A 12,954-nucleotide genomic window follows, 5' to 3' on the forward strand; every position below is an offset into this window, starting at 1 on the left:
CACATGCACAGACCAGAAATCTAGATGGCGTGGCACAAATATTTGGCCAGAGCTTGTATCATACTTCTTTTTTCGAATGAGCACCCAAGCAACTGATCATTTAAATTGGTTACTTCGAATAAAAAATGAAACTACATTGCAGAGTGATTAGATATTTTCCAAGATAAGAAACATTTATCTTACGCATCTGTTTGGGATCTTGCTTGATATGTGTTCATCTTTTCTTGTCATAATAATCCTCTAACAAGAGGCCAACAGAAATTAGCTACCAAATTAACTTAAATTTCTCATCGACAGCATCCATGCATGCGATACAGACATCACAGGAAGGGTTAATCCTGTAACTGAATGGAAGATGGTGCATTTCAACATTTCTAGGTCACAGGTTCAAGTCCAGCTAACCTATCAAAAAGGGAAATACAGAATTACTAGAGCAAGCTCAAGCAGTTTTACCTCAATTACCGAAAATGGTTGACGCCGCATGTAATCAGAGGCCCTCAAAAAATCTCATATGATCTTCAAATGTTTCAGCATGCCTAATTTTCTTCAGAGAACCATCTTCTTCCACCTGCAAAATATCCAACTTCCAGGTTTAAAAAAATTTGAACATGGAATTCCACAAGTGAAAGCAGTAATCTTTATTTCAACTTTTTATCACAATCATAAAACAGCGTCCAGCGGTTTCAACAAGCCCTACAAAAGAAAATGAAGGAAGCAATCTAAACTAATTGTTGATTTTGGAATCCAGTCACAGCTCATAAGATAGTGACAAGTACTGAAATCTACGAAAGTGAGTGTCATCATCAACGCCATCATCATCGTCGAACTAGTTGAATCTTTCCATTCTGAATCTAATTGTATCTTCTTATTAACAATCTAGGGGTTGTTTGGATTGGTGGAAAACCTTAGAATACAATTCGAATTCCCTTTATGTTACGGTTTCCTCTGTTTGAGTAGCCAAAACAGGGGGAAAACAATTTCCTTTTCCTAGGTTTTCCTCAAAAAACAAGTAAAAAGTATTTCCCAAAAAAAGCTGTTAAATCTGATTTTCAAGGTTACAAGAGAAAGCTCTTGCTGTTTGACCATTAAACTTTTAACATTTCCATTGAAAAAACACTCCAAACCAAACAGGTTATTGTGGATTCTTTTCGACACATTTCCCTGTTCTCAGTTTCCAAGGTGGATTTCCCTATCCACATTTTTGTTTCCACCAATCCAGACAGGTTAAATTACATGGGGGAAATATATCATGGGGGAAATATATCTAAACATAATACATTAGCAGGTTGCCACTACATTACATTCGAATGATATTTGAAACCGAGGTGGCTACATCGATAAGAAAAATTACATACCCAGTACTCAGGAGGTCGCATTTTGAGATTGTATGTTGATGCCATGCTCATGCAATACGCTCCTGCATCATGAACAACGAGGCCAGCTCCCTGAAAAGTCACAACTTCTGATGAGCAACAAACTGATGATCGAGCAAAAAAGGGGAGGGAGGGAGAGAGAGAGATATCCATGGTGAATCAATGCCCAAGATGTGACCTGATCAGGAGTTGGAAGCTCTCTATCTTTCCCTAAGAAATCCGCTGACTCACAGACTGGGCCCACCACATCGAAGGTAGAAACCTCAGCACCAGGTTTTGGGGGAGAAACAAGCTCTATGTGCTGTACAAAAAGGTTTGAGAGGTGCAATTGATCAAGACCAGAAGAAGCTCAGGATAGAACAACTCTAACAATCTTCAGGAAATGACCACGCATACAAAAAACTTAAAGATAGGACATATTACAAGATTGTAATGCTGGATTGATGTAAAATTATAAAATGTCAATCAGAAAGCCAAAATGCCTGCTGCTTCATGTGACAAGATGGGCATATATAGTTACTTAGAGAAACAGATCCATGAACAGCATTAGTCTTCATGGTTTTCAAGGAGAGACGAAGGAGAACCTTACTTCATTAGACGACTAAGGCCCAGTTTGGTAGATGCTTAAAAATGAGTTCATCTCATTTTAGTTAACAATACTTATATATTAGAGATCTTGTTCTCTGAAACAAATTAGTTCATGGTAACAGTAATTATGTATTAGATATCAAGAACTCTAATACATAATAATTGTTAACTAAAATGAGATGAACACATTTTTGGGCATCTACTAAACAGGACTAAGAGTGTAAATCCATAGAAAATGGGTATTTTGTGAGATACGTTTGAAATCATCATCATCATCCCACTTTGAAATACTTGCAAAAACTAAACTTTATAATGGGTCATATGAACATTCAAAAACAGAAGACCATGCCCAGTCTCTTTTATGGTCATGAATTATCACCATTACTATGAAAGAAGGAAAACCACCACACCAATATCACAGAGCCACTTCCTGTAATCAAGTATCAGTTCAAGGAATATTGGAATTATCTGTTTATACCTTGCACCAATGTTTTAAATACTGTTATCGCATAATGTATCGCACCCTTGCGATACAGATAAATATCAGTTATCGTATGGGATATATTGGTTGTATCGCATAATATATCACTATTGTTGGGAAACATGGGAACATTGGGAAATTGGTCAAATTTTTCAATGAAGCTTCAGGGATTGTTGAAAAAAACATCAATACACACTTAGAAATCAAAACATTACAAAAAATAAAAAATAAAAATGCACATAATAGGAGTTTCCTTTGTATGGGGTCCTAATAAATGTGCTTTCCAACTAAACCGATGCAAATATATTCAAAGTCTATTCATATAATTTATAAACGTAAGAAGACATGTATGGAAACACAAGCAATGCATTCAAAAGCAAAAGAAGAATCACTAGATCAGGTTAACATACATGTTTAATTTTTGTGTTTGGATACAAAGATTGCGACTGATTTGTGAGAAATTGAGAATTTTTTATTTTTCTCGATTGTCCACAACTTGACCCATCTCCCCAAAATCTCGAAATCAAAGTTCCAAATCCATAAATTTTCATGGAAAACATGAAGAATCATAGATTTGTAACCATTTGACTTTGGTTTAAGGTGACTTACAACAAAAACATTGATCAAAAATTGAAAATGCCCACTGGATCGAATAGGTGGGATATTTCATGGGATACAAAATATATCGTGGGATATATCGGCTGATATCGTTGATATTTAAAATACTGCCTTGCACTAAACTGAGTGCCGCATTTCAGACCCTAGGCAAGTAGAGTGTACAGAAACCACCAAAAATGTTCATGCCTTCTCTCGACATGCTTTCCATAAAGCAGACAAGGATGACGTATAAATTCTTTTTTGCAAATAGGGTAATCTTGCTGTTGTTGTGCAGTAACAAAAAAGAGATGAGATCATTTATTATAAATGAGCCTACCTCCCAACAAATGTAACACCATATTGCAGAACAATCTATCTAATTACTACAATAACTTACTTGATAAGCCCCGTAAAGACTAGGCCGAATAAGTTCTGCCATGCTGCCATCAACTACGATAAAATTTTTCGTGCCATTTGTTTTCACTCCAGTGACCCGATTGACTAGACAGCTAGTGTTGGCTATGAGAGATCTTCCAGGCTCAATGATGAGAGTAAGATCTCGAGAAACAACCAGCTCACGTACCTACAAAAATGCACCGACATACTGAACTTCAGAAAATCTCTGTAACATAGCTAAGAGAAGTCGCATTCAATTATCTAACAGAATAAAACAGATCACATTTTTCCCAATAAACGACAAACTTGTAAACATAGATTACATATATAAAGTTGCAAAAAAAAAAAAAATCTTTATGAGCGATATAAAGTTGCAAGTTAGTAATATAGGAGTGAAACACAAAAAGCTGGGTTGCATAGTAAATATCAGGTATTTGGGTATCGGAACTGGGACATGAATACATTGAAACAGTGCAGAGAACACATGATCATGTGTTGTGTGGGTACAGTTCTTGACTATGTATTTATTGAATAACAAACACATGTATGCGACTACATCATGCCAGAATATACGCATGTGCATGGCATACATATGCATCTACGAGACTACGTCTGTGCAAGAAGCAAATATTTTGATCATGCATGGATGAACTCACATGTGCAGGCAACAGAAAAATTTCAAGCTTACCGTGTTGATGAGATCCATGGGTGTTGGAAGGACAGCACCGGTGTGATGGTAATCTATCCCCAGACCGCCGCCAATGTTTAAGTACTCAACTTCGAAGCCTTGGGCTCGAATTTGGTCTATGTAATTCACCATCAAAACTGCAGCATCCTTGAATATGTCTACCTGAAAAAAGGAGAAAAGTTGAGATGGAATCAAATAAAAAACCACCGGACAGAGGAAACAAATGTAAATATTCGATACAGTCAAGGAGTTAAGTCCCATGACATGTGCAATCAATGAAATGGGATCCACAATTTATTCAACAAGTGGATGCATGTTGTCCGCAGAAACAATTACTGGGCACTGAAATAGCCCATTTAAATAAATTTTAGTTAATAACTCCGCATTTTCATTGCTTATTTTTGGTCCACTTTTCAGGTGCTAAATGGTGTCCGAACGACATGAAATTGGCCCTGTTTGAGAGCCTATTAAGTTAGCTTTCAAATGACCTCAATAACATGCAATTCTAACATGAATTGGACAAGTTATCACCGATTTACAAACGGGTTTATATGGTTGCGTCTTGTGATGGGATTTAGGGGCTTGTGAATCAACTGGGCTTGGGACCAGCAATGAGAGAGGAAACTCCAACAGGGGTTATTAATCAATGGCATTTAACATGACGAGAAGAAATGTATTCAGAAGATAGCATACCTAATACAGGAAGTCACTTAAAGTAACTGATGAGCTGTAGTATGATTAGAGCATGCCACTACCTCCGCAACAGTTGCATACAGCAACTATCAGGACCATAATGCAAATATAATCATCTTTTTTTTACAATATAGCAAAAATTTTCTCAGCCTTCTTGGTACACTTTAGTTATCCAGGAAAACAAATTTCAGGTTTATATCCTGATAATGATGGCAATAGATGTGGCAGCAAAGAAACATCACCAGCACAACAATTTCAAAGGAAACAAAAACTCATTTCTAGTTTAAACAACGCATCAAATGAAAAGCAATAAGCACATGCAAACCAGCACACAAATGTAAATATACTGGTGCCATGGCACATGCTGTGCATGTGATCAATACCAGATGTAAATGCAAATCAAACTCACATTAACTGGTCTGATTTCTGGGCCAGGGTGTGTTCAGCGTTGGTCCCAACCTATGTTGTCAAAATTGTTATTGTATCACAAATCACAATAGGAGTTGAATCGTATCGAATTGCAGATTGTATTGTAAATCGTAAGATTTTTTTATAATTTTCTTTAAAACTTTAAAAAAATATATGAAAATTATAAATAAATAATTAAATAAATAAGTTATAAACTCATCAACATCCTTTTGCCATCAATATGCACCAAGTAATACCATGTCATGATAGTGTTAGAAGGATTCTTATCTTTCCTCTTTTTTTTCTTTTTTTTGGAAAGATGAATCAATTTATTAGGCAAAGCCAAAACAGAAAACACAGAAATTTTGTAGACTCATGAAAAAATATTTTGATTCTAACCATCATTCCACAATACATATAAGTCAACGTGATCGTAACCATCCACAAAAACATTCCAGATAAGTCATACATCAATGTGGCGTTTCAACTAGTTAAGTAAGAAATTAAATAATAATTTTTTTATAAAAATAAAATAAAATAAAATAAAAAGCTCTATGATTTAATGTTGAAGAGAATATATATCATTTAATCTCTTATAAAAAATAAAAAAATAAAAAATAAAAACAAATAAAATAATTTACCTTTTTCTAAATGAATCTTTTCTTTTTCTTTTTTTCTTTATGAAAGGTTTTTTCTAAATGATTCTTAAAGTCCCCACCAATTTAAAAGCATAAAATGAAAGCCAAGTTAAGCTTAAAATTGAAGAGAACAAGTATGATTTGAATCTTAAATAGGGATTTGAATCATGGGTCATAGGATTCAAATCATAGAATTGTAGGATTCATATAAAAAGGAATTCAAGGAGGGATTCAAATTGTTTTGCTTAAGATTCGACTCAAATTGTAGATCTAAGGACTTTGACAGCACTAGTCCCAAATGATAAATGGCCTGGATCCAGCACATTTGTGCCATGTAGGCACGTGTCCTGTGAGGCATGTGTTCTTCTATGCGTGCATGTGTGTGTGCATGTGCACATGTGGAAATGCAAGAGTTGGATGAGGAAGCATGTATTTTTTTGAGAAAATTAACAAAGATGCTCCCTTTGAAACACTATTCTCATGGGTTACATGACTCTAAATGGGCTACCAAATATTTTCATTATAGATAGGATGGATTAAATATTGAAGCCAATAACAAGCAATTTTTGTCAAGTCAGGTTTGTAATGAGTCACCTTGGTAATGGTAGATCCAAGATGGCAATGAGCACCCACAAGCTTCAGCTCATTTGGATGCGACTTCACCACATCTAGAAACCATTGCAGCTTCTCATTTCTGATACCAAATTTGGAGTTCTTGTTACCAGTGGCAACATAAGGATGGACCTAGTGAAATTACAAAAAAAAAAAAATACAAACATCACACATTAGAATAAATGATATTGGAGGACAGCTTAGTTGAACACAAGGATTCAGCCTTGTTTGAGTGTTTAAACATTGGTCTGAATAAACCTGAGAACATATTGGGGTATCAATGTAACCAAAGATGGAATGTGGATCAAAGGTTGATTGCAGACAAATATAGTTATATAGAAATTAATCAACAATAAGAAAGTAAACATCATCATCATCATCCAAGCCTCATCCCAGTTAATTAAGGCCGGCTACATGAATCCTGTTATGCCATTCCACTCTATCAAGGGCTATACCTTCAGTTAGACCATAGGTCATCAAAACTTTTCTTACTACCACAATCCTTGTCCTTTTGGGCCTTTCCCTTGCCCTTTTAGAGTCTTCAATTTGTAACAACTCCTAACCGGCACACTTCTTGGTCTCCATTGCACATGACCAAACCATCTAAGTCTGCTTCCCCTCATCTTGTTACCCAGTGCTACTCCTAAGTTCTGCTGATCGCATTCATTTCTAATACTATTCTTCCTCATCTTGCCACTGATCCATCTCAACATCCTCATTTCAGCTACATTCATCCGATGAATATGTTATTCCTTAACTGCCCAACATTTTGTCCCATTCTAAAGAAAAACTTAAATTACAACTTAATCGGGAGCCGTAGGGGGGTGGGGGTTGGTGATTTAGGTAGCACTGGTTTAGGTCAAATCAGCTCGGTTAATCGAGGTTTTTTAAATTTCGAATTTGAAGTCCAATTTTCGAGTATGAAGCACTTAAACTATTTCTTTCACGTACTAACTTGAACTTCTTTTCTTTTCTGTTTATTTTAAAGAAAAGAGCTTAGCCTTTTCGAGTTTCTAACTTTCTCTTTCTGTGTTATTCTATCATCAACCACATACAGAGCAATGTTCATCCATTAAGGCGATTTTGGGACCATTTGCAATCCAACATGGCCCCTTTTAATTCAATGGCCACCATGATAGTAGGTGGGTGGTGGATCGACCTGGGCCCCACAGAAGAATTTGCAATGTAAGATGGAGAGGAGATCTATTAACTGGATCATTGCTCACAACATACATACATGCATAACAGCGTAAGGGAAATAGATAAAAACACTTATTTTCCACCATAAATCTAAAGGTATTGCGTACCTGAGGATCTACATCAGGATTAATCCGAAGTAAAACCGGAACCTTTTTCCCTACAACTCTCGCGGCAGTTATTATATTCTCTAAATCGAACTCACTGTCAACATTCACAAAAACTCCTTCCTCGGCAGCCAAAACAAGGTCCTCCAAGAGCTTTCCATTTCCATTAAATATGCACCTGATCTTTAAAATATTTTTGTAAGAAATAAAAACCATGTAATGATCATATGAAGTGAAAAGGACCAAAAGGCCTATGGGTAAGTGCTGTAATTACTCCACCCAAACTATCAGTTAAAGGCATCAATATTCCATGTAACTGAATGAAGTATACTATCGCATCATTTGACCACTTTCTTTTCTTTTCTTTGTTTTTTCTTAACGATAAACAGAAATTCTATTAAGAAGCAGCGAGATGGTGATCTGTCGACCACATTTTATCAGCCAGATCACTTAGCTGCTCATGCAACTGACCCGAAGTATGCCTTTTTATGACAGGTTTTGTAGCCTATCAGCCCGTGGAGCCCTACGCCATGCCTGGAACCCACCCTCAGTTATCAGAACCTTTCATCTAGTGGGCCCCATTGCAAATGTCCCACTACACAAAAATTGAGCCAACTGGAATATACACCGCATCTAGTTAAATGGCCCCTAAGCCATCTGTTTGGAGGCCAAAGTTAGGGGCCACCATGAATGGCCCTGATAACAAACAGGGTGGAAGGTCCCAAAGACTACAATCTCATGCGGTCTGGTGGGCTATCTGTTTCTGTCTTTTCTTCATCGGGACACACATGATCCTCTTTGGAAATGGACCCTTGCCCATCTCCAGCATAACTACTGCATATATGACATGTGTAGGGTAATCAGCACTGTCTAGTAGACAGACCATACCCAAAAATCACAGTAAACCAACAATCCACACCCATCAAGATGGTATGATTGTGTCCACCAAAAGTGTTGTGGCCCACCTAAGGAGTCATTTGGATACCTATAACATTTTTAAGTCATAAATAACTTATACTTGAACATGAGTTTCTGGTGTAACTTGTTTACATGTTGTTTATTTAGCTATAAGTTGTAAAGTACTTACAGCTAGGTAAACAGTTTTTTTGTGATTGGGTAACCTGTACAGTGTTTATAGGTAAGAAAGTGTATAATCACACCAAATAAAGCTTGGAGCGGTAAATCGCTAAAAAATCTTCAAATTATATAAAAGGTGATGCAGGACAATTAACCACTTGCTCTAAAAGTTCGAACTGTTAGAGTATAGCGAATTAATTCTTTTATCTCATAGCCCAGGCCCCACATCTCATGAGTTAGGACCTCGGCCGAACCCCCTTCATGGGCCCCAAATCATATGGGCCGCCCACCCCAAGTGTGTCCCCGCATCCCACAGGCTACCCCACTCGAGCCCGGTGTGAAATACACATTAATCACTCCTGGTTAGGAGTCTCGAACACGAGACCTCTCCCATGAGCCCCAAATCGCATGGGTCACCCACCCCGAGTGTGCCCTTGCATCCAACAGGCGACCCCACTCGAGCCCAGTGTGAAAATGCCCCTACATTAAAAGGGCTTCACATATAATATGTCATTGGGTTGAGCCCATCTAGATGAATCTTTGAGCTGATCCTTAGGCTAAACCAATCATCAGGTGGGCCATAAAGTAGACCCATAGATTCAAATGATACCCTGGCAATGTGTGATGGATGACATGCAGGCACTCAGAAATTAAGAAGTCAAATTAAACTGGTCTAATTATCGTTCCCAGGCTAAATGTATCATGACCGAAAACAACGGTCCTATTTCCACAAACAAGTGTCTGTAAATGTGTCCCACCATGTAGATGCCCTTGATAAGAAATTGGGCTCATTCAGTAATCAATTGGGCCACAATTTACAAAGATTTAATTCATTATTTGGCAATCGGATTGGTGGACATTTATTGGATGGTTCCAAATGAAAAATATTCAAGGATCCTATTTCCATAAACGAGCATCCACGAATCAAAGGTTAGGATTGTTCAACCAATCTAGCCTTGGGATTGTTCAAAGGTTACGTGTACAAAACATAACTCCTCTTTTAAAGGTGGGTGTCTCAGCCCAACTATTCCTTGTCATGTGGCCAACCTAATCAATCAATTAGCCCGACTTGACTCACATAATGAATGGATTGAATCTTCTATGCACATCAAGATGGGCCCCAAATCGAAGTGCACATGTATTAACCATTGCACTCTAGTCTCTACCCAAGTATCAAAAGGAGGAGCTTTGCGAAGCACGCACACATGTGCAATGAAGCTCATGTACACTCCACAGGTGTCAGCATGGCACATAGATGCGAGATACAATCCATATATCAGCTTGTTACTAGTTACTACCTTGTAAATGTTTTCCCAAAATTAAAAAGGGTCCACTCAACATGTAGGCCCCAATATTCCAAACAGGTGGATGGATTAGAGAACTTCAGGCATTCGAATGGATCAACCTGACTCTTGCACTAGGGCATCAATATTAGTGGTGTCATTCCAACAGATGGATTGGATCTTGGACCCATCATGCCACACTGGCAGATGTGTGGCATGTGCATGAGCTTCACTACACATGCATGTGGGCTTAGCATAGTTCGAATAGGAGAGGAGAGCCTTCTTCTCCGTTTTCTTCTCTCCATTTAAAAAAGGTGTAAGTGTTTTACATCTTAAAAAGTTACTGGCATCCAAACGACCAGGTAAACCCTTTACAATTAAAACAGCTTACAAGCATCCAAACAATCCTGTAAACCCTTTACAATTAACACAGCTTCTAGGCATCCAAATGACCCCTAAATTTGACAAATTTTAGGTTCCAAGGTGAAAATGTGACCATGCACCTGATAGACAAGGTGGATCTGATGCATGTTTGTCCCACATAGCAATCAGTTAACACAAGAGAACTTGCTTAAATAAAACAGCATTCAACTGTTTTTTATTCCATAGGTCCTATGCCTTATTTATAATGATTGTGTACAAGGTTTCCTAGGTTCCCTCCTCTAATAATCTAAGGAATCTAAAAATAAGTTTCCTTGCTAACCAAGGTCTCTAAAATAAGAAAACCCTTGAACAAGAAACACTAAGGATACTTCCTAACATAGGGATATTTTCCTAAATGTAAATATTAACAAAAGGAAATTAGGAACAAGCTAAAAAGTAAAGTGGGCCTTCTCTTGTGCACACGTGTGGATCATGCGCGTGTGGGATGTGGGGAGATTGCATCAGCCACTGTTTGGATAAGTGGTCGTTCAGATGCCTGTAAATGTTTTAAGTGGTAAATGATTTACACCTGTAAATCATTCATTTACAGCCTGTCCTGTTTGGCAGTAAGCTGTAGATGATTTAAAGGTAAATGATTGTTTGTGTTTAGATAGCCTGTAAACTGTTTAAGTCCTGTAAATGGAGAGCCAATCTTTGAAAATATAGCCGTTAGGCTGTAAATGGAGAGCCTGCAAATGAAATCACAGCTTGTTGCCTGTAAATCAAATGGGGCTGAAAACTGTAAATATACAGGCATTTTTCAGCATCCAAACACACACTGTATACCATTTACCTGTAAATCATTTACAGTTAGCCAAATTTACAGGCATCCAAACGACCCCGGAACAGTGAAATGCAACTCATTTCAACAGGATACGTCCAATGCAACTCATTTGCGCCATTAGACAGTGCAAACTAGTTGTATATAGGATCATTCCCCACAACCCAAAAAATAATAAAAAATCTTTACACCAGGAACGCTAGAGTTAGGATTTTCAATACTTCTTCGGGTCGAATCCAGCTTGAAGCGCCAGCCTCAGCTCGTTACCACTCACGAGCACCGCTCCGCAGCCCAATTCCCTCAAATGCTCGAGAATTTTCAGATTGTTGTTGGCCTTGATCGCATACCCAATGATCGATCTCAGCCCTTCCAACGCCTCTTTGTATGCTTTGAAGTTCCTCGTAATTTGGGGCTTGCTGTAGACGTAAAATGGTCTTTTTTCGACGGATTCCAGAACTTCTTGAACTTTTGCATCCTCGCAGTAGAGAAAACCGTCTTCGGATTTTCTGAAACAGTGGTGGAATTTGGCGGGAGATGGGTCGGTGGATACCGTTTGAGGGGTGGATGACAGAATTGCCCTTAGCTTAAGGCGCTTGGGAGAGGATTTGAAAAGGAGGATGGGTTTGGAAATGATTAGGTTTCGAGGGGCATTTTGGGGTTTTGAGAAAGCAGAGGTGGATGAATAAGAGAGAAGATGGGCTGCAGTGGCCATTGCTTTACTCTCTCACTCTCTCAGTGGAAAGGGGCAGTTTCTCATGAAAATTTGACGGCGTTTTAGGGTTTTTAGTTTTGGCGAAAGAGAAAAACTTTGATACTCTGGCAGTGTATGGCGGATGATACGCAGGCACTTAGAAATTGGATACTTGGGATGAAGTAATTTAAGCTGAACCGTCCAAATTATAGACCCTATTTCAGATGTTTCATGACGCAAAACTTACCATCATATGATCTTTCTGACTATGAGATTGTTGCAAATGATTTGGACAGTTAAACTGGGAAATATTCATGGTCCTATTTCAACAGACAAGTGTAAACGATTTGGATATTAGGTTTGTTAAACCAATCTGATTTGCAGTTGGTTTCAGAAATTAGTCGGTTTACTTTAGAGTCAATCGATGCAGTATGTACGGTTTATGGGAGCCCGAGTATGAAGTGTCATAATCTGCCAGAGTAAATAGCTCCACTGACGAAAGGAGAGAATGTCCACCAGATCACAAACTACAAGATTGGCGGATGGATTGAGCTCAGCACATGGACTAGAATGGTATGCTTATGTGGGATTGTACCCATTTATTAGTTGGATTTACCTTAGATGGGAATCAGTAAACCAAATCAGTTTAATTATCGATATTAATATTAAAAATTAATCATTTTTCATACAACATTAAATTTGAGTCATTGATGACACATAACTTAAACTAATGGGCCTTAAAACTATTGTCTTGAAGTTAATCCAACTACTGAGGCTGTTAACAGGCCGAGCTTGGGATTGGTCTCAGCCTGGATTTTGAACTGTTTCAGCCAAGCCTATTCGTAACTCAGAATTCTGATGGGCTTACATTTCAAAGATTATTATTAGATTCATATGTACATCCAAATGCATTTTGGGAAG

The 12,954-nt window shown here is 37.9% G+C and overlaps 1 protein-coding gene across 1 annotated transcript; it reads right to left on the bottom strand.

Moving 5' to 3' along the window:
- Positions 1-261: 261 nt before the first annotated feature.
- On the bottom strand, positions 262-12,112 carry LOC131234847 (diaminopimelate decarboxylase 1, chloroplastic-like). The gene is made up of 8 exons (XM_058231828.1): positions 11,564-12,112; positions 7,782-7,956; positions 6,457-6,606; positions 4,124-4,285; positions 3,437-3,622; positions 1,552-1,674; positions 1,356-1,445; positions 262-568 (listed from the first exon to the last, which is right to left on the bottom strand). The coding sequence occupies exons 1-8, from the start codon at positions 12,052-12,054 to the stop codon at positions 488-490; spliced, it is 1,458 nt and encodes a 485-aa protein (XP_058087811.1). The 5' UTR covers positions 12,055-12,112; the 3' UTR covers positions 262-487.
- Positions 12,113-12,954: the final 842 nt, after the last annotated feature.

This window comes from Magnolia sinica, chromosome 19 (genome assembly GCF_029962835.1).
Source record: "Magnolia sinica isolate HGM2019 chromosome 19, MsV1, whole genome shotgun sequence".
NCBI classification, from domain to species: domain Eukaryota; kingdom Viridiplantae; phylum Streptophyta; class Magnoliopsida; order Magnoliales; family Magnoliaceae; genus Magnolia; species Magnolia sinica.